This window comes from Gambusia affinis, linkage group LG04 (genome assembly GCF_019740435.1).
Source record: "Gambusia affinis linkage group LG04, SWU_Gaff_1.0, whole genome shotgun sequence".
Lineage (NCBI taxonomy): Eukaryota > Metazoa > Chordata > Actinopteri > Cyprinodontiformes > Poeciliidae > Gambusia > Gambusia affinis.
Window position 1 is genome coordinate 12,958,423 of NC_057871.1, and position 27,205 is coordinate 12,985,627.

General features: G+C 36.8%; 2 protein-coding genes and 1 non-coding gene across 3 annotated transcripts in view; 2 read left to right on the forward strand and 1 right to left on the reverse strand.

The window, feature by feature from the left end:
- Positions 1-915: 915 nt before the first annotated feature.
- trnar-ccu lies at positions 916-988 on the reverse strand. Its single transcript has one exon. It is a non-coding gene; the product is annotated as a tRNA-Arg (tRNA).
- Positions 989-1,437: 449 nt separating this feature from the next.
- Positions 1,438-14,481, forward strand: ttc26 (tetratricopeptide repeat domain 26). Its single transcript, XM_044115420.1, has 18 exons — positions 1,438-1,723; positions 1,879-2,022; positions 2,741-2,833; positions 2,988-3,102; positions 5,783-5,832; positions 5,954-6,099; positions 6,866-7,037; positions 7,925-7,999; positions 8,100-8,202; positions 9,086-9,141; positions 9,904-9,957; positions 10,064-10,127; positions 10,221-10,309; positions 10,463-10,546; positions 10,625-10,694; positions 12,148-12,254; positions 13,943-14,076; positions 14,218-14,481. Exons 1-18 carry the CDS (start codon positions 1,721-1,723, stop codon positions 14,327-14,329), a joined length of 1,671 nt encoding a protein of 556 aa, XP_043971355.1. The 5' UTR covers positions 1,438-1,720; the 3' UTR covers positions 14,330-14,481.
- A 282-nt stretch (positions 14,482-14,763) lies between these two features.
- ubn2a (ubinuclein 2a) overlaps positions 14,764-27,205 on the forward strand; it is a 34,127-nt gene continuing 21,685 nt past the window's right edge. The window contains exons 1-5 of the mRNA XM_044115419.1: positions 14,764-16,241; positions 16,902-17,015; positions 18,190-18,291; positions 20,002-20,112; positions 23,474-23,577. Coding sequence (XP_043971354.1) covers positions 15,939-16,241; positions 16,902-17,015; positions 18,190-18,291; positions 20,002-20,112; positions 23,474-23,577 — 734 coding nt within the window. The 5' untranslated portion in view covers positions 14,764-15,938. The remainder of the gene's footprint in view (positions 16,242-16,901; positions 17,016-18,189; positions 18,292-20,001; positions 20,113-23,473; positions 23,578-27,205) is intronic.

Genomic DNA, 27,205 nt, shown 5'->3' on the forward strand with positions numbered 1-27,205 from the left:
TTCAATTTGATAGTAGGATTTTATACTTTTATAATGCTTGCACATATGAATATGGCTCAATATGATAAAGCTTTTGTGTTTAAATATTGAAGGAGAAATAGTATTCCTGTTTAGATTATGCAGATTACAGCTAATAAAAAAATTAATTACTTTATTTATATTCTGCAACATTAAATCTAAAAATGGAAATTAAATTGTGGCAGCTACAATATTTACTACACTTTCTTTAGTAAATATTTATCAAAAAGAAAAGTTGTCTATTTTCAAAACTTTAAACATGTTTTATTTAGCTGGACTGAAGGCATAAATTACTCTTTGCTAAACCTGCAGTCCCCTGGTTTAGTTGGATAAATACATTTTAGATTAGTATTTATTGAATGTTATGTAAATAATTACTATTTTAAAAAGAATTTTAAAAAATGAGAAAAGGAACTGATGAGAAGAGGTTGAACAGAACACAAATGCTACAAATACTAGAATACACATTTAAAAACAGTAAACAGTACAATAAAGAACCAGGAGAAAGAAAGAAAATTAGAATTCAAGACAGCATCAGAACAAAAATAAACCATGTAAATCTTATTTGTTACTCAAATTAGTTCTCCAAGACATTGTGACAACACTTGTTTTTGCAAGTGGTTGGGTTGATTTCTAAACTCTTTTGCATGATTTGCATCATGACGTCCTAGTCATTCAGCGTTGATGGAGTATCACTCCAACTTATACACTACTTTGAACCTGGCATTGGGATTTAAGGACTTACTTTGTATCTATTACATCACGTTGGATTTCAATATATCACATCTGCACATAAGTAAATGAACTTGAAATTTTAATATGCGAAGAAACAAGAACTATATCCTACAAAACAGAAAGGGGGGGAGAAAAAGAAAGAAAAAAAAGAAAAAAAAGGTTCACCCCAGATGGGACTCGAACCCACAATCCCTGGCTTAGGAGGCCAGTGCCTTATCCATTAGGCCACTGGGGCTCGGCCTACATATGTCCGCAAGATTTAAATTGAACCTCCTACGCAGACACGGCGAAATTGCTATGTTTTCCACATATGTGTGGATTGGTTGTCGTCCGTAAGATGTAGGTTGAGTTTTTTTCTTCATCTACACCAAAATCAAAACAAAGAAGCGAAAGAGAAAACTGAAGCTCGTGGTTGCTAAGCAACTAAGACTGAAACACTGAAAAGTGAAGCTCAACATGAGATAGACAAGATATATTGGCTTTCCTACAAAATAAAGCTCCTTAAGATATTAATTTTTTTACATTTTCATCGCTAAGTTGTTTGTATAACCTAGGCTGGATTTTTTTTTATTTAATAAAGTGAGAGTAACACATAACAAGCAACTGTGAATCTGGAAAATGTTTTTAAATACTAAACTATTTTTGTCGTGCTTTTAGCTTGAAAAGTTGTCGACGGAAACTGTAACTCATGCCGGGGCTGTTACAGCTTAGCTCATATCGAGCTAACGTTACTAAGAAACAATTTAGCAAATCTGATGTAAAGGAGTGTTTAGAAGATGGCGACAATTTCCTGATTATATTTTGATTTTTAAAAGCTTTATTTGATTTTCTTTTATAAGATATAACTCACTCAAAATTACAGCGATACATTTAAGCGGCGCGGAGTTGAACATAAAAGTGTTTTCCGTTACCCTAGTGATAAACAAGACCTAGCTTACACTGAGGTCCTCAAGATATACACATCGAAATGGTGAGAAAACTTGTTTATACTGTTAATGTTCGAGTGTAACTATCATGGAGGAGGTTTTATTCTTTGCATAAAATTAGTATTTTTTGGCATTGCCACAGCACCATGTAATAATCCGAGGATGACTATGCGCTCATCATTAATATGTTTGTCGTCAGATACTGTCACGCGTGAAGCCAGCTGTGGCAGAAGAGACCCTGGGAAGCACCGGTGATAAAAAGAAGAAAAACAAAACCAAGGTCCCCAGTTTGGAGGAGTACCTTCAGCAAAGAGACTACCTGGGTGCCTTAACGTTGTTGGAGGTAATGCATCTCCCAGTGATAAAAATAATAAAACAGACATTTGAAAAGATTTCAGTGGATTGATAGAAAATTGCAAACGTTTTTGCTGAAATATTCATACTCCTTAATACTTTGTCACATAATAACTATGTATTTTAATATATTTCTTAAGGATTTTATGAGATAGACGATGAGATAGCCCTTAGTAACTTTGGAGGAGCTACACTATAGAAATTGATAACTCAGGTGGGAGAATGTTAACAGGACAGCATTAGCTGTCCTAAATCCTAAATCTGACCTGTATGGAGATATGTCAAAAAGAAAGACATTGCTGAAAGGAAAGCATAAGAATTACTATTTGTAGTTTGTCAAAAAAAAAAAACTGAACATTTTTAATTACATCTAAGCTAAATACTTTGAAGAATCTGTGGCAAGACTGAGGCGTTAAATGTCCAGGAATGTATCCAAAGCTATTTTACAAAGAAGAATGGGCAAAATTGTTTGTGTCAAAATGTGGTTTCCCTCTGTTTCACATTTCATCTGTCACTTACAGCGCCTATAAAACCCACTGGGCAAAATGTATAAGATTTAAAGGGGTAAATGTAAATAACCTCCATGAAGACATAACCTAATAAGCCAAGCTCTAAGTTTTAGTTTAACAATTACAAGAAATTGGAGATCTTTTGTTTTTTGAAGAAATGGAATATCACTCTTATCTGAAAGGCTGTTTAATCTCTAGTTTCAGAGAAGCGTTGGAGAAAAACATGAGAATGCAGACCTGTGGATTTGCTACTGTGCATTTCACCTTGGTGATTACAAGAGAGCCATGGAGGTAATTCTTTTTCCCCCTAAATTACTTTTTTTTTTTTTTTATCAGGGCATACAAGATGTGAACAATAAGTAGATATATACTTCTGTATACGTAAAATCATTTTACTCACGGCTCTGACTACATTTGTATTAAATGTGTACCATGTTTCTGACAGGAGTACAAATCTCTGACAAAGAAGCCGGATTGTCCTGCAGAGGTGTGGGTCTATCTGGGCTGTGCCCTGTTTTTTCTGGGGCTTTATAAAGAAGCTGAGGAGGCAGCGTCGAAAGGTACAGACTTCAGCAAAACTCTGTTAGCATAATGTTGACTTTTGTTTAGTTTTTAAGATTTTTTATTGTACATGTGCCATTTAGCATGAAAATGCTGCACATGCTTTTAGTTTAGTAGACACTCATAAAGAACAATGTTCGATGCAATTTCTTATTTATAAAACATAGAGCCAGGTTCTGTGTGGAGGTTGTATGTTTTCCCTGTTCAGAAATGGGAACATGACACCAAGAATGTTTAAGAATATCTTGTGGTTGCTACAGACTTGGGGCTTAAAGGATTTAGTGGGTTTTCTCTGGGTACTCCGACTCCCTCCAGCAGTCCAAATGCATACAAGTCAAATTTATCAAAAATTAGCTTCAGTTGAAGGAAGAGTGTAAACTGTTGTTTTTGTTGTCTTTTTGTGGACCTGCACCAACAAGCCAGCGTCTATTGCACTATTCTGTTGCATTTCAGCCATTTTTCAATCTGCAGGTTGTACTTCCTTTGCAGAGTTTTATCTGTTCATGATTGTACCTCCTGCATGCCATTATCCAACCGGACATCTTTGAAAAGCAGAAGTGGAGCCTCATGCTCAACCAACAAGAATGCACCAACCTCTTTTCCTCATTGAGTTCCTGCTGTCTGAGACGTTCACTTTTCAACTTGCCATCAAAGTGAACTTAAAGGGGATCTATTATGCAAAACTCACATTTTCCACTTTTTGTGGACTTCCATTTGGGTCTCAATGGCTTCTAAAAACAGCCCAATTGCTTAAAAATTGCATACAGCCACTTTTGGCAATAAGTTGATATTTTTTGGAGTTTAAAAAATTAGCCTGGTTATCTAGCAACCTAAGCGGAGCTCCATCATGTTCGGTCGGCTGATTTTGCAGCTGTATGTGTTTTACAATGGCTGCTGGAAAAGAAAAGCGTTTTGTTGTTGACATACAATCCAGAAACCCCTTGCTGCTTTCTTGTTCGTTATGCATGAGGCTCCACTTCTGCTTTTCAAAGATGTACAGTTGTATAATTGCGCATCTGTTTGCAACCACTTTCATGCAGGAGTATTAACATTGAATGGGGGGCGTGGCCAGCAGCAGTTTATTTGCATTTAAAGTGACAAAACACCCTAAAACATAGGGAGAACTGATGAAACTGAAATCTCATTATCTAAGAATGATTTTGGGCAAAACATGTTTTCAGGATAGAACTGTCCTCACCGGTTTGAAGGAAACATAATAAGTTACTTTTAAGGCACTTTGCTGTTTTCATCTGGATGATGAGTGTGACTCTTCAGCCTCCCTCCTTTACCTAAAGTTTCATAGAGCTTGATTTATGGTGAAATAGATTATTAGGAGCCTCCATGTCTTTATATCGGTTCATCTCCTGTTTTGAGTTAGACATCATACCATCAGATGAGGGCTGATAGACAAACGTTCAGGGGTTTGTTCGTCTCTTCCAAACATTCCTTACTCCTTGCTGGTACTTGTTTGTTTCTAGTCTTCTTGCGAATTCCATAGTTATCGTTTCTAGAGAAGAGTAGTTTGGAATCGACAATTTTTTTCTCGAATGGGTATAAACTGTGAAACAATGAAATATTTAAATATTTTTCTGCTTGAATGAAATGCATCAAAACTAATAACTCCTACTGTTCTCAGTCTATAAACACACCATCCAACAGGGTGGATTATGATGGACTTTTTTGACTTTAGTAAAAATCAGAGCATTATACTTTGATGCATTATATCCAAAGCAAATTAATTCTTAATTAATTTCTCCATTTAATTAATTTCCTTTTGGATTTATATCTCTATCCAAGAACTTGTGGTGCATTTTTCACTTATATAAATGTCTTCAGTGTCTGTGAATTTGCCATGTAATAATTGAAACCTTTTATTTTTAATGATCTTCTACTCCTGTTTGTGGTTTGAATGGCATGAAACTGTACGAGTTACTTACTAGGGGTGCACTGATTTATCAACGAGCGGATTTATTGGTGCCGATTTTCTTACTTTTGGGAGATGGGTGATCGGCTGATACTTGCATGTGAAGCCAATCTTTTCCCTCGATCTTCTTCTGCCTCAGCAAAGGTCCAGACCATCAGGTCATGTCTGCAAGTTTGTAGTCACCCACTGTTACCAACTCAGCAACTTTCTTGCTATATTTAGGGACATTTTAGACAAAACAAATTGGTTTCGGCCAAGATCAGAATCAGACTTTTTAAAGATTGGTAATTACAGATTGGCCAGAAAACTGCAATAGTAGCACCCCTAGTACCGTACTTACACAAGTTACCTTCGCCTGATATTACAATTTAAGTAATGATCTGAAACATTTATATATGTGACAAAAAAGAAAAACAAAAGATAGTTGCTATCCACAATGATGTCAGCAAACAGTTCCTTTCATTTGTGTGAGTTAATATAAAAAGTAGTCTGACTAAATACAGTTTCAGCCTCATATCTGTGATCCAGTTCTCCATTATTTTCTACATGTCATGTCTAGTTAAGTTGCTCAATTTGTTTCCTCAGCAATGGAAGTAATCAGCTGGTAAACACCTCCCAGTGATGCTGTGATCTCTGTATAAGAAGAGTTTAAAATGCTCCTCAGTCTCTAATGTCGCTGTTGGAAACTAAAGAGTGATGCTTCCTGATGAGTCCTATCTTTATTCACTAATTCTGTCCCCTCTCGCTCTCTGTAGCGCCGATGTCCCCTCTCCAAAACCGGCTGCTGTTTCACCTGGAGCACAAGGTTTAGCAATTATAGCTTCTTTTTGGCCTCATAAAACAGTCTTCTTAAAATGCATTCAGTTCACTCCAGTATTTGTACTTTATTTTGCGTTTCGATCTCTTCCTGTAACGCTGCGTCTCAGTTTAAGGACGAAAAGCGACTGATGGCCTTCCACCAGAACCTGGAGGATGTGACAGAGGATCAGCTGAGCCTGGCCTCCATCCACTACATGCGCTCTCACTACCAAGAGGCCATAGACATCTATAAACGCCTTCTGCTGCAGAACAGGTCTGAAATTATCTTCACAGTCCTGCTGTTCCAAAACCACTGAGGCAGATGGGAGGTTTTAATGCAGCAGTCTTAGACTTCCTGGACTTCACACATTATGGAGCAAAACTAAATTCACACCACTTGAACTTTTTCCTGTTTTGCTGTTACAGTGACAGACTTTAATGTGCTTCATTGGGATCTTTCAGAGCAGACCACCACAGGGTAGCGCAAAATTATGAAACAGCAGACAAATTATACATATTTTCAATATGTCTTACAAGTAAAAGTATGAAACTGTGGCACATTTGTCCTCATTTACTGATGCAAGTTATCACTTTTATTACTGCCGCAAAAAATATTGGAAATTTATAATAACCACAATTAATTGTATGTTGTATTAATGCTGTAAAACCTGCTCAGATTGCAATAAATGCTAACTTACTTTGCAATTACATTCTTGCGTGTCCATCCTCTCAGACTGTGGAGAGGCTCATTCTTTTCCTCCCACCTCCCACCGTTCGTTGTGCTGGTCCATCATGTCAAATCCAAATAAAATATGTTGAAGTTTGTGGTTTTACGGAGCCAGAACAACAACAAAAATGTGAATACTTTTACAGAGCACTGCAGCTTATATAAGCTTTTTCTTCTTCTTACTGTTAATGAAAATACACCCTGTTAGATTCCTGTTTGATCCGACATTATTCAAAGTTTAATCGGCATTTCATCTTATCTTGTCCCTAAGCAGCATATTTCTTTCCCCTCTCGCTCCATGCTGTGATTACAGAGATTACCTGGCTCTGAAAGTTTATGTGGCTCTGTGTTACTACAAGCTGGACTACTATGATGTGTCTCAGGAGGTTCTGGCCGTGTACCTGCAGAACATCCCGGATTCAACCATAGCTCTCAACCTCAAAGCCTGCAACCATTTCAGGTTGTACAACGGCAAAGCAGCAGAGGTACAAATATTTTATCTACTAAATGTGGATGAAGCTTAAAGGTGCAACTACATTTAGCAAAAGAAGTGAGGAAAATACATTTTTTGGTTGATAATTTCTTTACTGTAGCAAAGCTTTGTTGTAATAAATCGTTTTACTGCCTCCAAATCCTCTCTGCTGAAGCCAAACATCTTATTCTTTTACCTTTAAGTTTAAAGAAACAAGACATATTTTCAATTTAATTATTTACTTCACAGTAGTGCCTAACAATATTAGCCTGAGTGGCTTTATTACTTCAAAGAAAAAAAATTCACCAAACAAAGATTTTTGACATTTGTCTTAAATTTATCAACTGTTCTCGAGCATGTTAAGATTATTCTAGTACAAAAATATGTATCTTTTGCATTCCTTGTTCATGTGTATGATTTTATATGTTTGAAATAAATAAAACATGTTTGGACACGGGCTGCACAGTGGTGCAGTTGGTAGAGCTGTTGCCTTGCAGCAAGAAGGTCCTGGGTTCGATTCCCGGCCCGGGGTCTTTCTGCATGGAGTTTGCATGTTCTCCCTGTGCATGTGTGGGTTCTCTCCGGGTTCTCCGGCTTCCTCCCACAGTCCAAAAACATGACTGTCAGGTTAATTGAGTTCTCGAAATTCTCCCTAGGTTGTTTGTACTGTCTGTCTGAAACGTTAGCTGGACATAGGCATCAACACCCCTGCAACCCACTAGGGACAAGGGTGTTAGAAAATGGATGGATGTTTGGACACAAACCTCATGCTTTATATATATTTTATTAAATGACCATTGTACACAAAATAACAAAGTAATCACTCCAAATCTGTAGCTGTTCTTTTGGAATTGTTTACATCTGTTTTGTTTTATTTTGTGTCGCCTTTCTTGCTCTCAGGCTGAGCTGAAGAACCTAATCGACATCTCCTCCTGCTCCTTTGAGTTCGCTAAGGAGCTTATCCGACACAACCTGGTAAGCTTCCCATTATCTCCGGCTGCGAGCGCGGAGGACTGTACGGAGGCGTACAGCAGGGCTGGCGCTTCCTGTCTCCCTGAACCGCTTTGTGCTGCAGGTGGTGTTCCGGGACGGGGAGGGCGCGCTGCAGGTGCTGCCGCCTTTGATCGATGTGATTCCCGAGGCTAGACTCAACCTGGTCATCTACTATCTGAGACAAGGTGTGCACACACATCGCAGCCATCTTAGAAGAAGACGCAGACTAGAGGATGTGATGGGAAGATGCGGTTGAAAATAAATGGTTTGGGAATATTTTAAAAAATCGCTGCAGAATAAAAATGTGAATAACCGTCAATGGAAATGACGTGAAATGAACAGTTCAGGGGAAAAATGTTAGAAATGTTCTGGCATCTGACTTCACACACATTATAACCAAGGATGTGTCTCTGTTTGGAATAAAGAAGCTTTTTTCAATAGAAATGCACTGATCAGGCTGCACTTGAGTTCTGACTCAGAGTTTATTTTTCTAACCACTGTAACACATAAAGGTTGAGAAAAATCTGCTGCAGGTTTGTTACCAGTTTTGGTTGTTTTGATTTTAGAAGTAAAGATAAAAGTTAAAGCATAAAAGTAGTTTTCTTAAACCTTTATTTGAGTTTTAGTAAATAAGAAATTGCATCAAAATAATTTGATGTGCTTCAAGACTCACCACAGAGGGAGATCTTTGTTTGGATGCCTTGAACAAATATGGGAAAAATAAATTAATAAATTCTTTTATTCTGCATTTCTATTCTTGAGTTTTGGCACATTTCGAATATTTCTGTCTTTACTACAAACCAACTCAGTGAAACTACTCCTGAAATATTTTTCTTTGATTAAGATTTAATTTTTTGTATTTTATACATAAAATGCAAAAAATTAAATAGCCTCATGTGCACACATGAAGATCCTCTGCTAGTCTTTGTTAATTCAAACAATTATCTGCAATAATTTTTGATTAATGCTGTCTATAACTATTTTATTTATTTGACTTGAACTTGTTTAGAGTTTCTGTCTCTTTCTCAGAGAAGTCTGACACTGACATCTCTGTTTTTATATTTCTAGACGACGTCCAGGAGGCGTACAACCTCATCCAAGATCTGGATCCCGTTACCCCTCAGGTGACAATCAGTTTTAAATGTTTGAGTCTCTTGTTACTTAAAAATGACGGCACTATTTGTTTTTCAATCGTTTTCTGAGCTCTTATAGGAAAGAACATTTCAAATAACCAAAAGAAATTATAAACGATGTTCAATACAGTCAGTTAACAGTTAAAATCATATCTTAGTACACTGTGTTTTATTAAGGCAAATGTTCATTTTAAAGCTTGAGGATAAAGTCTTGTGCACAAACATTTAGTACGCAAAAACATTCATGTGATGTTTAATAAAATTTATTATCAGATCAGAAGATTTTGTTTGTGCAATTTGTAACAGGAATTTAAATTATTCTAAAGTAAAATAAATAGATATTTTAACTTGATATTGTGAGTAAAATAATAGAGAAATGTGGCTCTTTAAGCAGGTGAGGGCAGTTTTTTTTCTTCCATATTGTGAAATAATTATTTGGTCTAAATTTCAGCATTAAGTTAAAACTCAATTCAAGATTAATTAACTTAAAAAACGATGTTTAGACAACTTGTCTCTTGTTGTTAAATCAACTTCATGAACTTTAGTTTCTGAGTCAAAACCAAAACAATTTTCTTGTCGACTTAAATTGCATTTTCAAGACAGCAGGTGGACTTTCATTTTCAAGTTAAACCACCTTCAAATGTTTTACAGTGTATTATCAATGGACCAGGAAGACCCCAAAAAGATAATTGTTTCTCATTTTTACAAATTCTCCTTCATATGCTCAATCTAATAATAATCTTATTGTGATAGGAGTATATTTTAAAAGGAGTTGTGAATGCTGCACTTGGACTAGACATCGGATCAGTGAGTATTTCTGATCTTTTTTTTTTTTAAAAAGGCTTGCATGCCAGTACATCTGACCGCTTTGCGTGTGAAATGATGATAAGTTTTATGCTCCTGTATTTTGAAGAGGGATCACCTAAAAATCGCCCAGCAGTTTTTTCAGTTGGTCGGTGGCTCAGCTAGCGAGTGCGGTAAGCCAGATAAAATTGTCTCCAGTATTATTTTTGAAAGCTGGAATGTGTGAACAGATTTTTCTCTCTCTCTCTCTTTTTTTTTTTTTGCAGATACTATCCCTGGCAGACAGTGCATGGCCTCCTGCTTTTTTCTCCTGAGACAGTTTGAGGATGTTCTCATATATCTCAACTCTGTCAAGGTTAGTAGAGTATCTGTGTTGCTTTTGTGCTGCTATTAGGTGGAAAAAGAAACCTGGTTATGAAGCATCACCTTGAATGATAAGTGGTGCTGAAAGTGAATCTATTCTGGTTCGTTTTTATTACGACAGTTGCATAAGCTTTTCTTTTTCCAGAGCTACTTCTACAACGATGACACATTCAACTTCAACTATGCTCAAGCTAAAGCGGCGCTGGGAAACTACAAAGAAGCAGAGGAGGTACTTTGATTGAGCCTTTTGCAGACGTCAATGGATGTTTCTGTGCTTTTTTAGTGCTTATTTTTTGTTCCCTTTCAGGTTTTTCTACTCATTCAGAATGAAAAGATCAAGAATGACTATGTTTACCTCAGCTGGCTGGCTCGATGTTGTAAGTACAGAAGTAAAATTTACGACGGTACACTTAATCAGAAATATATAGAGCTTTCTCACATCCTTTTCATGTTACAGCATTGAACATCCGTGTGTTTGATTGTGATACACCAAGAGAAAGCTGAGAAAGATTGTAAAATAAAAAAAAGATAAGGAGTTTGAACATTTTGCAAATAGACCCCTTTTCTCAGATACCGCTAAATAAAATTTAGTGCGAGCAGCTGGTTTGAAATATCCAGATGTGTCTAATTGAGCCTGAATATAAATCCAGCTGTTCTTTGAAGGCCTCAGAGGTTTTCGAGAGAACTTTACGCAACAAACATCAGACTTCACAAATGTGGCCTTTATGTCACAGCTGTAAAAAGCTAACTTCATACACCAGACTTTGGGAAGAAAAGATAGATGGCGGTGGCAGCATCATGCTGTAGTGACAGAAACCCTCAACGTGTGTAAATCCAGAACTACATGATGATGGCGCAGATCAGGTTTTCTGCAACCTGCGGCTCAATTTTCCGCTCTTTGGCTTCTCCATTGTGGCTCCTACAAAACCAAAAAGAAATGGACATTTTATGAGTTTTTTCATAAGATCTTAATATCTATAGCAGGCTTTTAAAAGTGAATAGCTTTGAACTATGCTACCTATTTATTGAAAAAGCTCACCTCATTCTACGAAATAGTTTGGGGGGGTTTTTGTCGGAAAATATAAATAAGTTCTAGTTTAATTTTGTTAGCTTTCATAATAGAACTTATGATGTAGAGCATGATTAGAAATTTATTTTATTTTGTACTAAAAGTGGCTTTTCTTTGGTTCAGATTAAAGCATCCAGTCAATTCTGGACCTAAATTAATTTGAGAATCTGTGGTTTAACTTTAACATTGATGTTCTTTGACGTTCTCCACCCAATCCGACTGAACTGTTGTCCCTTCACAGTTATGCACTACTTTGTGTTGGTCTATCACATAAAACCCCAATAAATAATAAAGAGCACAAAAAGATGTGAAAAGGAAAATAATGCTAGTTCATTTTCTTTACTTTAAACCTCTTAAATGTGTCGATTCACTTCAGATTTGCTTGCGCTCAGATTTTTACAGATTATCTTAAATTTTCCTTTTGAATGCGGGCCTGACTCAGATACCTTAACTGAACGGGGAATCACATCCGAGAGCTCCTTTGTGCTGGTTCACTGTGGCTTGGATCTGAATCTAACATCGCTGCCAGATTTCTAACCTCAGGCCTGCATCGAATATAAGCTCTGTCTTCCTCTCTGCTGATGTTACACTCAGCAGAAGGAATGGATATCTTCACTGGGGCATTTTGCTTCTTCTCTTGGCCTAATTTACAGCAGTAAAAGCTGCTCATGGACTCCAATATTTCCCAAATTTGAATCTTCATAAGCTGAGGCTGCCTGTGAGTGACGGATTGTTGAACTCACTGATCTTATTCCTGTCAGACATAATGAACCAGAAGGGCCAGCTTGCCTGGGAGCTTTATCAGAAAATGGGCACTTCCTCTGATTCCTTCAGTATGCTGCAGCTGATTGCCAACGACTGCTACAAGGTAACACCCTCCTCTTTCTTCTTGCCTTTTCCTATTCCTAAAGGAGAACTTAATAAGAGATAATCTTGAAATTTCCTTTAAGGTCATCTAAAGTTTTGTTTGAGGATCAGTTTTATATAAAATCGTTGTGTATTTTTTTTTAGCTTTTTCTTTTTGCTTTGAGCAATTTTATTCTGTATTTTTTTATTTTTCAAAAAACACATGACTTTTTTTGAGCTTAGTAATGTTATTTCCTCCTCAAAAAATTACCCGGAGTGTTGTCTTGATTCTTTTATGCATATTTGATAAATCCTCCCCCACTGAGCTCCTTCAGACTAGCCAGCAGTAATTAGCAAACACCTGGTGGAACTGCATTTGCTGAGCTCATTATTCAAGCTCCTTCTCAGTGAAACCCTGGTAAAAATGTTGTTAAAGGGTTAACAGAGGAGCCATGTTGTGATAACTTCCTGGAGTTTTTAAAGAGGCAAAGGCCCAATTTTAAGGACTTAAATTACAAAGTAACATTTCTCTTCAGTAAATAATATTTTTAAGGTAACACAGGGACTTAATTGTGCTGTAAAATGACACTATATGCCTGAAAAACACAAAGTACTGCCCCTTAAAAAATATATTGCTTTACTGATGATATGTTGCAAAGCTTTTTGTTCGCAGAGCGGTGCATAATTTTCATCAGGATCGCAACTAATTTAAATTACAGCATCATCTCCTTGGCCCGTGCCCAGTGTTGTGAAAAATGTTTGGCCTCCTTCACATTTGTATTGGTCACCCTTAAATGTGTCCGAACATCAAACCAATTTTAACATCAGGCACAGATAGCCTTAGGAAATATAATATGCTGTTTCTAACTGATGAATTCATTCATTAAGGTTTTAAAAAAGCTATACATACCAACCTGGCCTTGTGTGAAAAGGTAATTGCCCCATAAACCTAATAACTGGTTCTGCCTGCCTTGGCAGCATCTGCGGCCATCAAATATTGGCAAAGAGCCTTCCATGTTGGCCCACTCTTCCTTGCAGAATTGTTTTTCTGCAGCCACGTCAGTGGGTTTTTAGCATGGTTAAAGTCATAACAGCAATCTGACATAAAGCTGCAGGATGTAACTTTTATTTAAAAAAAGATGTGACCGTGTAAAATGAGACAGAAAATCTGTGAGAACAACAAACTCACCTACCGCCTCCTTGTGTTCCTACTGCCATCTGCAGAATTGCTATCACTTGCTGAAAAAGAAATGGTTCTGCATTTATATTTAGCTTCCAGTAACCCTGAAGTAGTTTTATGTTTACTTCAAAAGACTTGAAGAAAGAGTTTCTCATTGGACCACAATTAGGAAGAAGTAATGGATGACTGAAAATTTAAGTTGACATATAAATGTTTCTTCTTTGTTTCATTTTTATTTTTTAATTTTGACATGTAGTTTAGCACAACAGATGTAAGTGGTATTTACCAAAAAATACAAAACAGCCCAATACAAGCCGTCAGTTTGAAACATTGGCTTATAGCCAATCCCTATCCAAAAGAAAAATAAGATGAGGCAAAAAACAAAACAGAAGTATTAAAAAAATTAGTCTTGTGTAATTGTTTTCAAGGAGTTTTTCCATCTCTGGAGAAACTTGTCAGCATACACATATACAAATGTTTCTAAACCCAGACTTTGCAGATCAGATCATTGTGACCATGTGTTGTTTCAGATGGGCCAGTTCTACTATTCTGCCAAAGCATTTGATGAACTGGAGAAGCTGGACCCAAGCTCCAATTACTGGGATGGCAAAAGAGGGGCATGTGTCGGCGTCTTTCAGCTCATACTGGCAAACAAGGAGCCCAAGTATGTTTTTCTCTTCCTTCTGTAGTGATTTTATCATCTATTCTCTTGCTGGAGTGGGTGTGATGTCATTTAAAATAAACACGACACGTGATGCATTTTCGATCCAACCTTGTTTCCTAACATATCCTGTTTGTTCTGCAGGGAGACGCTCAAGGAGGTTTTAGTCCTCCTGCAGAATTCAGGAAACCCTCAGGTTGAATACATTATGAGGATCCTGAGAAAGTGGGCCAAAGACAACAGAGTCCTCCTCTAATGACACAGAGGGATGGCTAAGTGTGTCACACGAATGGATCTACACATCACAGAAGGAAAAATGGTTCACTATCTGCTACAATGCAGTGATTTGTATTAAATACTTTTACCCTTAATGTAATATCATTTATGAAATATGACTTGCTGAAATTATCTTTCTGGTCTGTAATATTTTTTAGGAATGTCTGTTGGGTTTTTTTCTTGCTCAAACCTAATTTTCAGAAAAACATGGACACTCAAACCTCAGAAACAGAGGAGGGAGGAAGATCTTCCTCAGACTGGCGATAGAGTGTGTTAATACACATTTTTGTTCATATCTTTTGTTTAATGAAAAAAAGCAAAATTATTTTTGTTGCTTAAATTACTCTATTTTCCATTTGTAAATAAAAAATAGGATTAGAGTTTAATACGTGCACATTTGTTAATAAAAAGCTGAATATTTAACATGTCCTAATTTTTTCACAGGACTGTCTATGATTAACTTTAGGGGTAAATATGTTAAAATCTAATCTCTTGGTTTCACAGAGCCCAGAATAAAAGTAGTAAAATGACTCCAACATAGTCTGATTTTGCAGTTGAGAGCATTTAGAGACATTTTTAAACCATCAAAAATAATTAAAAAAGAAACAACAGGCTACTTTTGCATTTCTTAGTAGAGAGACTGGATGTTAAAAGTTTAAGGTAGTGTAGTGGCCCACCTAAACCAAATTTAATAGGTGTTTTCTTGATAAAACAAACTACATAAAATCTGAAAATGAACTTCTTCATTTAAAATTGAGTCTGGGAGGACTTGTTATTTTCTATTTGGGGATTAATTGGACATTAAACTAGAAACTAAAACTTTTACTCTAGGATTTTGCAACAGGTTTATCACAATTTGGTTTCTGCCTCAAGAGAACCCGACTTTTATTGTAAATGTGAACGTGGTTTATTGCATCGTTAGGGGTGTCCCTCAGGAGGTTACTGTAAATACTATTGCTTTACTAGTTCTTTATTTTGGAATTTGAGTTTAAGGGTAAGAAAAATAAGTCCCATTCAGCTGTGTTATGTTTGGCCGAAAAGAAAAGCATCAAATGAAGGCAGCTGATCTCGGCATTAACAGCCAAGCATGTACTCCACGAATCCCATAGCCTGTCCTTCCCTCAGACACTTTATAAAGGTCAGATTAGAGCTCAGAGTGTTGTTATTATCGCCTGTTGTGGCGGGGGGCGGGCTTACGAGCCGCTGTGCGCTGATTGGACGTGATGCACTCCCCTGTGGCACATGGTTCCGTTTTGTGTGTACGCGCATGCGCAGCGACCCCTCTCCGCTGATATTTTATTTACTCCCGAAACCCAAGATGGCTCCTGTGAATGTCTCAGCCCCATAGCGAACCGAGGATGAGAGTAGCTGCTGAAAAAACAACTTTCCCTCGACCGTCGCATCCCCTGGAGTTCAATCCGTATGCTGCGGAGGAGGCTCTAACGCCCGTCTAGGCCCCGAGCAGCCGTCGGAGCTCAGCGGAATCTTCTTCAATCCACCAATTTGGAGTAGTTTCGCGAAGTAGCTCTTCTCGGCGTCGCTGTCTGTCCGGAGTGAGGTTCAGGCAGGCGGGCAGGCAGCTCATCCTAATGGCCGAACCGAGAAAAGTGCAGTTTGTCACCCTGTCGGCCTTCGCAGCTGGAACAGCCGCGGAGAGTAGGAAACGCCGGCTGGATGAGGAGGCCGACTTCAACTTCGACAGAGCCGGGGAGGCTGAAGCAGGCGGCGGGGCAGGAGGCAGCACCAGTAACGGTCGTCTCGGTAAAACCGGCGACAGGGACAAGGCTGCTGCCGAAAGGAGGGCGACCGTGCGGCTCAACCTGTCCCTGTCCGAGCCCGACGATCGAACCTCCGCCGAGTTTAATTATGGCGAACTTATTCAGAACCTCCAGGTAGGTTCCTCCGCTTTCACTCTTGGCGGAACATGGGAAACTACTGTCGGAGTTATTTTACACCTCTTGAAAGTGTTTATATGGACGTGTCATAGTAAGTTAAATGGGGGGAAGTGCACCTTGTCCTTTCGTGGAATAGCGTGGCTTAAAGTGACCATTAGTACAAGCTCAACACAAAGGCAGCAGCTGTCCGCTCTGTGCAGCTTTTCAACTTTAGTAGCGCTCTGCAGATTGTAGTGTATATAACAGCGATATCTCCTCCTGGTTGTTTAACGCATATAGTGTATATCATGTTGCTACCTGTGTCCTTTTCACTCAGACTTGCCCAGCAACAGCCCAGTCACTCAGCCATTATGGCACTTGGAAATGCCACATGCAGTTTGGCCCTCTGGCAGCGATGAGACAGAGATGGAGGAGCATTGTTGATGAGCTGGGAGCGCAAATACGTTTTAACTGTATGCAGATCTGGACGATAAAGTTTATTTAATATGAGAGTTAAATAAATAAATAAAAAAATAAAAAAAGTATGCTACTCACAAATGAGTGCGCATCAAAATAGAAGCTGCTTATTTGGACACCAAAGCGTTATTTGACTGCAGTTTAGTTGTTTTAGGTATTGAGTTTCTTGATCCTATTTCCGTTTTGCAATGTTTATTTCAGAATAAAAGCAATCCTCCAAGTCTGACCGCCTCCCTCAACCGCTTCAATGATGATGAGGAGGAGCGTGAGCGGCTTGAGGTCGAAGCCCTGGCAAAAAAGTTTGAAAATAAATATGTAAGTAATTATTTATCATTATTAACAGACGCACCAATTAATAAACCACAGATGGAAATCAGCCAGATTTTTTTAGACTGACTTTTACGTAATCAAAGTTAGGAAAATCTGATTATTTTTCTTTATCATTGAGTATATCAGAGCCTGAAAACTGCTTTCATGCACTTTTTAGAGTTGATTAAACCCTGAACACTCTGGTATAATACACACTTGATATATAAAAGGAGATAGTCTTAAAATTTCTTTACTTTCTATAAGATTGTTGTGGCTGGACTTTAAAAACACGAAGAGAAATAGAAAAAAAAGTTGGGTTTTAACCAGCATAGATGAACATGTCTGTTCTCAAAAGTTAGAAATACTTTAATGTTTGACTCTAAAGAAACAAAACATAGGAAATGTTTTGATTATTCTTTTAGTACTTTAGTTGTTGCTTAGCAACAGACTCAACAGTAACAGACAGATACTGGCATGCAAAACATGAACTTCAATTGGCTAATTATTGAATGCTAGTATTTTCATGCATACAGGTCTGGAAAATATTAAGAGACCACTTAAAATGATCAGTTTCTCTGGTCTTACTTTTTTTCGATATATGTTTGAGTAAAATGAACATTGTTCTGTAATTCTATGAACTACTGACAACATGTCTCTGAAATTCGAAGCAAACATTTAGTATTTATTTGCAGAAAATGAGAAATGTTCAAGATAACAAAAAGATGCAAAACTTTCAGAACTCAAATAATGTAAAGAAAACTATTTATATTCATTTAGAAACAACAATATTAATGTTTTAACTCGGGAAGAGTTCAGAAATCTAGTTTTTCAGTCTGTACAGTGGGCTCTTATTTTTTGCCAGAGCTGCATATATATCTATATAACATGAGTTGCACAGTTTAGACAGGATCTTTATTTACATTCTAAAAAATCTGCTTTTCTAGCAATAATCCAACAACAACATTAAATGAAAATGTTATGTCACGATTTTACTGTATTCATACAATAAATAAAGTAAGCAATCACAACACAAAGGTTAAATAGCAGCGATTAAAAAGATGTTTGTGTTTCCTGAAGAAAAAGAAAAATCCCAAATTTACATCAGTGTGAAATCCATGAATTTTAAATATAAAACATTGTACTGTCTGGCAAATATTTATTTTTCATATTACATTTTCAGGGCAACATGGCTACGAAGAAGAGAAAAGACCGGATGCAAGATCTGATTGATATTGGGTTTGGTTATGATGAGACGGACCCATTTATAGACAACTCTGAAGCTGTAAGTACCCTCAACCTCATGGCAGAGGCAAATTAAACAGCTGCTTACGGCCCCCACGCCAGCAGGGGGCGGCCAAGTTCACTCTAATTATAAAGCTGGATTTATAAATTCACAAGTTGTTTATATTTATGAAAAGCAGTATTCAGTTTGATTGTGGGGGTGCACCGATTGATCAATGAATTGACCCCGATTTTCTTAATTTATGGCTGCTGTTATACTAATGTAAGTGCTTTGAAGGTGGGAGGGTCTTGCTGTAACTGCAACACGATTGGTGCGTTCACTTGTCGCTACAGTCTACATCGACACAGAAAAAAGTTGCTAGATTTGTTGCTAGTTGCTATTTTGAAAAAAAGTTGCTAAAGAAAACTGAAAACTCACTAAATGTAGTGAAAAAGTTGCTAAATTGGCAACAGTGAGGTGACTATAGTTAACCGCACAAGTGAAAAAGTGACCTGGTGGGCGAGTCTGTCAGTCAGCTTCTCTCACTGTAGAGCAAAAGGAGACAATGGCTGATTTTTACAACTTGTTCGGAATAGATTAGATTGATTTCACACGTAATTATCTTCCAGTATTGCAAAATTAAGGAAATCTGTCCGAGTTATCGGTGCACCCCTACCACATTTGCTGTTTCCTTGATTTGATTTATTTATTTCAAACAGGTTTTTAAAAACAAGAAGACAAGCACAGAGAAAACATGTGCTTACTTAACCAAGAACAAAATAATTAGCTTAGTGCTGATTTTCTCTTTGGAAAGGAGTAAGAAGAAATGAAGACTTGTTTATTCCTACGCCTTATCTCAATTTAATGAAATATATTACTTACCGACTTAATAATTATCAAAAATTTGTAATTAAAACCATGTTTTAATATTCATGTGCCTTTTCAATAGAGAAATAAATCTATGTAACATAGACAAAATGGTTACAAACTAACTCATAACAAGACAAAATATCTATGGCTAATGATAATAGTAATAATGACATTTTTAAATAACAACTGGACATACAGCGTCACAATAATAACCAACTCTTTGCCATTTTACACCCCATAAATTCTTCTTAATCTGTGTTTTGGATGCTCAGCTGTTTTCTTGTGTTGAGGTATGCATCCTCCTGATTCTTATTAAATATTCATCTGCTGCCCTGATGTTTAACAACATTGCATTCACAGACGGTGAGCGCTCGGCTAAAGATAGCCTGATGTCCCGATTACAACCAACCTGAGACTGAAGTTAAAAACAGTCGCTGTAGATCTATATCCTTCATGGATTTACAATGTTTCTTTCCCCTGACAGTGTTTTATGCTCAGTATTCAGCTGTAATTGCTGAAATTATTCCACAACCATCGAGTCTGTGCGATTAAATGAGGTTTGCTTTGGTATTTTATCTGCGTTTGCAAATTGTCAGCACCTTTTCGCCTCAGATTTTCTTTGTTCTGATTCACGATGGGGGAAATGTTCTTGCATGTAGCCTGGGGATGTTATAATCCATGTCAGATCTTTATTTACTCTGCTGCTCCATTCATTTTCGCTGACCAGCGGAGGAGCAGAGGGTGCTTTTGTGTGATGTTAACAAAACACATTATCAGTTACTCCGATGTTTTTAAATCTGCGAACAGCGTTCCAGTGTTTGTTGTGTAAGTGGGGTTTTTGTTTTCTGCAGTCCTGTGAACTTAACGCCACAAACTGTCTTCCATTGTTATCCTTCCCAGTATGATGAGCTGGTTCCTGCGTCTCTGACCACAAAGCTCGGGGGATTTTACATCAACACGGGCACGTTGCAGTTCAGAGCGGCCTCTGACTCAGAGGGAGAGGAGGACAAGGTGAGACAAGTCAAACACAAGCTTAGCTGTACGTGAAGAATTCAGAGCAGTTGTTCTGGCAACCCGGTTTGTTTGTTTGAGATGCATGTGAAAGGAGAATATAATAACGGTGGAAGTACATGGTGTTTTTAATTGTAGGGTTTCGCCATACAATTGGACGCAGTGGGATGGCGTCACTGTGGCAGAGGTAGTTAAAACGCCTCCCAGTGGCAGGAAGCCAGGTGTGGATGAAGTTCAGCCTCAGATGCTGTAGATCAGGGGGGTCAAACTCTGTTTCATTTTGGGCCATATCAAAAATATGAATGTTCTCAAAGGGCCCTTTGTGTCAGAATGTATAGATAAAGCCCATGAAATTGCTGAAAGATAAATAAATGGCTGCTTCAGGATTCAATAAGGGTTTCTTAAAGTAAAATATTGAACATCTTTTCCAGCTGACCAGCCCATCCAGGATTTTGCAATTGTTGTTGTGGTTTTTCTGCAATCAAAATCACAGATTTTGTGGTGTGTTGAAGAAAGAAATAGTACTAAGTTAGCTTAATTTGGAAAAAGCTTGGCTCTCCATTTCTTCCTATTTCCCGGGTTCTTCCAGCGAGGAGTGTGTGCCAATCAGGAGCAACATGCGTGATGACGTCACAGAGTTACAACGTTTAATCCAATAGAAAACCACAAAGAAGTAACACACAAGCTGCAAAGCAGCCAAGATACAGACTCATTACCTGAGACAGACAAAGAATAAAAACAAAGACAGAGACAGAGAAAGAAAAAGCAAAGACATGTCTTTGGAGAAGGCCGAATGCCAAAACGGCAGGAAATAACAGCGATCTAAATTATTATTATCGTGTTCAATCTCTTTATAGTGGAGGCGTTTCTCTCCTTGTTAATGTATTCATTAAGGCGTACCCCTGGTTCGACCAACCAGGAGCTCCCCTGGACACTCAGAGGAACTTAGACCTTCCCTTAATTTCACGCCAGAGATCAAAGGCCATTTGGTCTCTAGAAGAACAATGGAGCAAGCAGCTGCATCCTAGTCTTCTGGCTCTAACAGATACCTGTGAAATTCGGAATGCCTCCCGGCCAAATCAAGTAATTTAGTTTAAGGAAAGATTATCTTCACAAACCTAATTCTGGTCTACTGCATTCAGCATTTTCCAAAGATTTAAGTCCTTGCTTTATCACATAAAATCCTGAACAGTTTTCTAATACTAAACAACACATTTTCATTGAAACAATTTCCATTTGGTTCAGATATTATCATAGACAGTAAAATTTTCAAATACATTCAGCATTCACCCTTCTAAACTTAGATAATGCACTTTCATTATAAACTTGCTATTAATACTTAGAAAACTGTTAGTGATCTCAACATTCTATGTTGCATTTTAGTTTAAACCCTGCCAGATGTGGTTCTAAAAAACCTTTGATGCTCTGTGAACCATACAGGCTTCTGCCCTGCAATAGATGCTAATTTCGTGGCTTCCTGAGCCCTGATAACAATACTAAAAGATCTCCTTTGATCTGCATCTAGTTCCTGACCTTTGACATTTACTCTGGTGGATAATTTCCTGTAAATTCTTCACAGAATATCTGTTCAAAACTAAGAAATTTATACAACATAGAATGTTCAAGATACCTTTTACATATGACATAAAATTAACTGTTAAGAAATTTGTTCAAAATCAGACTGTTCAATATACCTTTTACACCTGGGGTAAGATTAGCTGTATTAAGCACTAAAAATAATAATTTTCCGTAACAGGTGCTAATTTGGAAATATCTGTAAGAATTTTGTACGATATTTGCGCTGTGACATTTTATTAGTCGCTCTATCGGTCACAGAATATAACTTGCCATCCAGTTGGGCTGAGGCAGCAGTCACTTAAACCAAAAGTTTTTGACCAATTTTGAGAAAAATGTCAGTATAATCAGAAAAATGTGGCCATCTGGTGATTTTGTGTGAATTTTGCAGGTTTGTGATCAAATGGAGGAACTTATTGACGTCATTTGGAGTCTAAAAGGCCACCTAAAAAGCTACGGTGGGCCGGATTTGGCCCCTGAGCCTCGAGTTTGACACGTGTGCTAAAGACTCTGTTAGGGCTGGGCGATATGGACTAAAAATAAAATCTCATATTTTCATACAAGATCTGATTTTATTAGATTTCCATTTCTTTTTTTTATTGCTTTATTTTCTGAAAAAAGAAATTGCAAATGAATATTAAGGTCATTCTACGAGAATTTTAGTTTAGTTGCAAAAATAGTCTCAAAATGATGCAATTTTTCAAGAAGAACATCTTAAAATCAAGAGAAAAAAAGTCGTTTTAATTATAAAAAAGCTTCAGTAGAGATTTTACACTCTGGTGTAACCAGCACTGTCTGTGTGCTTCATTCTTTTTTATCACAATATTTTGTTGTTCTATTGTAGTAACAATAAAAATGACGATAAGCACCATTTATTCCTTCTTTTTTGGTAACTGTGTGTCACAGCGAACACAAATACAAATAACTGCTCTGGAAAAACATTCCCATTTGTAATATTCTTCTTTAAGACACCAGTCACATTAAAACTGTGTGATTTGTATCACTAGACTGCACACAGTAACTGCATTTAATCATATTTTCAATATATTGACATTTCTTGATGCTTTTATTGCATGAACAGTGGAAAAATAATAAAATTAACTGTTTTGACCAAAAAAAATATTACAAATTGGAGTTTATCAGGACAATAACAAATCAAAATTCTTATCAGGATAAGAAATTTATCACAATAGCTGATAAACGATACAATAAATGCCCGGTTTCACAATAAATGTAAAACCTGTAACAAAGAAAATTCACAAAATGCTCAGCATTCCTTATTTAAATTTCTAGAGTTCTCATATGATTACATCTTTATTCTCTTAATATTATAACCTTTATTATGGTAATGTTATGACCTTATTCTTGTATTATTTCTACTTCATTGTCATCGTACATCTTAAAACCAAAACAAACTTTGTTGTAGAGTTGGCTTGAAAGTTCAGATAAATAGCATTAAGGTCTCACTCTAAGCTATGGAAACCCATGGAGAGCATTGGAGAAAAAAATCCAGATTAATGGATAAAATTAATTGATGAAGTCAGTAAATCGCCCAGCCGTAGAGTCTGGTCCTTGTGGGCCTGTTGTGTGGCAGGTTGGGTTCGCGGTCCCAGTTTTTAAGACGATCTACTGGAGTGTGTTTGCAGTTTGATTTGCACTCTTTTTATTCAAGATTGTGATGAATCACTTCCATCTGTGTCGAGTCAAAGAAAAGAAGGACAGTGGAGATTTTACCCTCCACTTTCTTCTCTTCACTATCCATAAATATGTCATTTATCTGTTCCAGAAGCTGAACAATGACAAGGAACAGGCGATGAAGAAGAGGAAGAAGAACGAAGTGAACTGTGTGGAAGAGAAGAACCTGACGATGAATAAAGTAACAAAACAAGGGTAAGAACTGTTTATCTAATGCGTTGTTTATACAGGACATCATAGGGACCAAATGCTTATAAGTGATGGGAAAATTTCAAAAACATCAATGAAGGAAGCCTGGCGAATCTGTGAAGCATCTAATAAGTTAGTTTATTTCTTTTTGTTGCTGATTTGTGTCTACAAATGTAGCCACAGTGGAAAATTAGTCCAGAATAAAAAGACACACGCACATTTTTTTTCTCACTGCCTGAAGTTCAATCAAACCAAACTTTTCTTGTTTTAGGTCAGTCAGAATTCTCAAAATTATTATTTTATTGATGGAAAACTTGACGAGAATTTCTTTTTCCTATGTTTTTTGTAGCTTTCTTTAGAATCAGATGTTTATATACAGAATGACTGCTGTCTCTTTAAACAGCGAGGGAAAGCCCAGATGATGGTGATGATGTCATCACTTTACCAGTACTGATAGGTTAATTGACACATTTGAGTCAATTGGAGGCTCACCTGTGGATGCATTTTAAGGTCCCACCTGGAACATTTAAGGTCCCACCTGGAACATTTAAGGTCCCACCTGGAACATTTAAGGTCCCACCTGGAACATTTAAGGTCACACCTGGAACATTTAAGGTCACACCTGGAACATTTAAGGTCACACCTGGAACGCAGCGTTTTCTGGTTTCTCACCGTTGGAAATTTGAAATAAACAAGTGAAGATAACAGGAAGAGAATTGTCTGGTTCATCCTTGGTAACAAATACTTGATCATTTGATCAAAAAAAAAATCAGCTAAGAAAAAATCTTTTTTTTTTTTTTTTAGCTGTTTTTGTAGATTTTAAGCATGTGAACATCACAGCCTTTTCTATTTAACTTAACAATAATACAGTTCAGTGATAATCTGTTTGTTTTTTGGATGATGCTTAGTTGGATGATGTTTAATCCAAAAAACAAGGACATTGTTTTGTTTTGGTTTTTTTTTACTGAATTTTAACCAGGTGAAGCTAAAACTATGTGAGGAGTTCTTAGTTGAACAGAATTACAATTTTATATATATATTTTTTTATTTTAAATGCAAAATGTGTACAGCTCTGTAAAAAATGAAGAGTCCGCTCCACTGAACCCCACTGAAAACCTCCTGGTCATTAAACCAAATGTTGATTTCTGAACTCTTCCTGAGTTAAAACATTAGTATTGTTGTTTCTAAATGAATATAAACTTCTTTAATTTGCATTATTTGAGGTCTGAAAGCTCTGCATCTTTTTTATTTTGACCATTTCTCATTTTCTGCTAATAAATACAAAATTTTTGCTTGGAATTTCAGAGACATGCTTACAGTAGTTCATAGAATTAAAGAACAATGTTCATTTTACTCAAACATAAACCTATAAAAAGTAAAATAAGAGAAACTGATAGTTTTAAGTGATCTCTTAATGTTTTTCCAGATCTTTATATGTTTGTTCAGTTTTAGCTTAATTACTGCTATAAGTGTGTTATTCTTGCAACAAATGGCCTTTTTGAGAAACATTATGAAACTTTTGGCTAATGAGAATGTTTGTTTAGCTAAAACAGCTTCTTGAAATGACTAGAAAACTGTTTTTGTCTTAGACAGCTATGCTGCATGTTAGCATTAATTTTTCCCCCTGAAATGGACCTTTTTTTTTGAAACTCTGAATGTTATGTGGGCCAGTGCAGATACACATGATTCTTTTGACCCGATGCTCTCTGACTTCTGCCGCTCATGAATGCTGACTGAGGCTCGCTCTGGGCTGCTGTGACAAGCCAGCCACCTTCAGGAAAATTCTCCATTATCCACACTTAAATATGCTGAATACTCTGAGACGTCAACACTCTGAAATCATCTTCTAAAAATAGCAGCAGCCATTGTGGTTGTGCCATTATGAAACAGATGATATTATACATGTGTGTGTCAGAGAGACGGATCTTTGAAAGCGAGCTGCACGCTAATCCCCCACATTCCCAGTAGCTCTCTGCTTTCCTCTCGGTTGCTTTTGTCAGCGTGTGTTGAGTTCTCGGTGCGAACGCTCGTTTCTTATCAGGCCGTCTTGAGGTCAGCTGGTGTATTTGTTAAAATTTCACAAGGAAAACTGCAGCAACTCGGTTGTCAGACTTCACAATAGTCACTTATATCAAGGTTTGCTCAGGGATAGAAATGGCGCTTGGTGTTGCTCACTTGTGGGTGTTTTCAGCAGGAGACTTAACTTTTTAAATGGAGTTAAGATCCGGTTTGACAGCTTTCTGCCTTTCATACATAAAAATTAACACATCAGCATAAATTAGTGAGATAACTGCTCCATGGTTGGGCATAAATTTGACACAGAATATAGCAAAAAAGTAGAGCTGAAACAATTAATCATTACTGTCAACAAATTTAGTAATCGATTAAATGTTAACTGGAGAATACAAACTCAAATAAAGACAAATTTCTAAAATAACACAGTCAAAACTGTACAAACATTTTATATTTAACTTAAGAAAAAAAAAACTTTGTCTGTAAATAAGTTCTATCCATAGTATTAATACTTAAAACGGTCTAAGTATTAATCCCAAAAATACTTATAGTATTAATACAAAAATAATAAGAAAGATCAGCCCTTTTTTATAAAGGGGCTAATAAAACATTGTTTCTGTTTGACAGTATTAAGTCAAGCAGAAACAGATAATCTTTTCATATGTTGATCTTAGAAGTATTTTATGCTACAAATGATCAAGCCTACATTAAATGCAATCATACAGCATTTTAGAAAGTAAAATGTTTGTTTTCTTCCTTAAAAAAGAATAATGTGCATTTTTACACATTTCTAATATTATGTAACATTAGCTTAAGTAGTTAGAAGAAAAAAAAATGTTTTATCCGATTAATCGTCAAAATAATTGATTAATCGATGACTAAAGAAATAGTTAGTTGCAGCCATTTGTACATTTTTAAAAATATACTAACTCAAATTAATTAAAACTTAAAGACTCAGCACTTTTCAGCACCGTCTTCTGCAGCATCTGTGTGACCTCATCTATATCTGATTTAGCATTGCTTCATCATATCATTGTTTACAGAAACATTCAGCTTCTGGTCTGTATGCTGCCATAACATCTGTTTCTGTCAAGTCTTTGCTAGTAGACTGAAGAGCTGCTGAATGTTTGCATTTGTCCTGTTAAAATCTCAAAAGCAGAAGAAGACGTGTTGGACTCAGTATTTGGACAGATATTGTGTTTCAAGTGCCAAGCATTCATGCTGCACGTATATTTAGTGAGTTGGAAGGACACTCACTGCCTTTAATGCTCACACCCGATAGCATCACAGCTAGCATATTTTTAGTAGCTGAGATGCTAAAAGGTCATGAAGCGCGGTCGAGAGATCGGGCGTTTCCTTTAAAGGAACATTTTCTAGGAAACAGTTTAGTTTCTCTGAAGGCATTTTTACCTCTTAAATGTTTGTTTTAAATTGATATGATTTTATTATGAAGCTCTTGTATTTGTATGAATTGATCTTGACAATATTGTCTGTATTCTGCTAATATTATGACTCTTTATTTAAAAAAATCTCTTACACTTTGTTTACATGTAGCCAAATATCTGGGAAAATGTTTGTGCAATTTGGTTTTACATCCATAGAAAAACTCACTTTAATATAA

Coding starts and splice junctions, on each gene's coding strand:
- ttc26 (XM_044115420.1), top strand. Junction 2,834..2,987: donor ATTACAAGAGAGCCATGGAG/GTAATTCTTTTT, acceptor TGTTTCTGACAG/GAGTACAAATCTCTGACAAA. Junction 7,038..7,924: donor ACAACGGCAAAGCAGCAGAG/GTACAAATATTT, acceptor TCTTGCTCTCAG/GCTGAGCTGAAGAACCTAAT.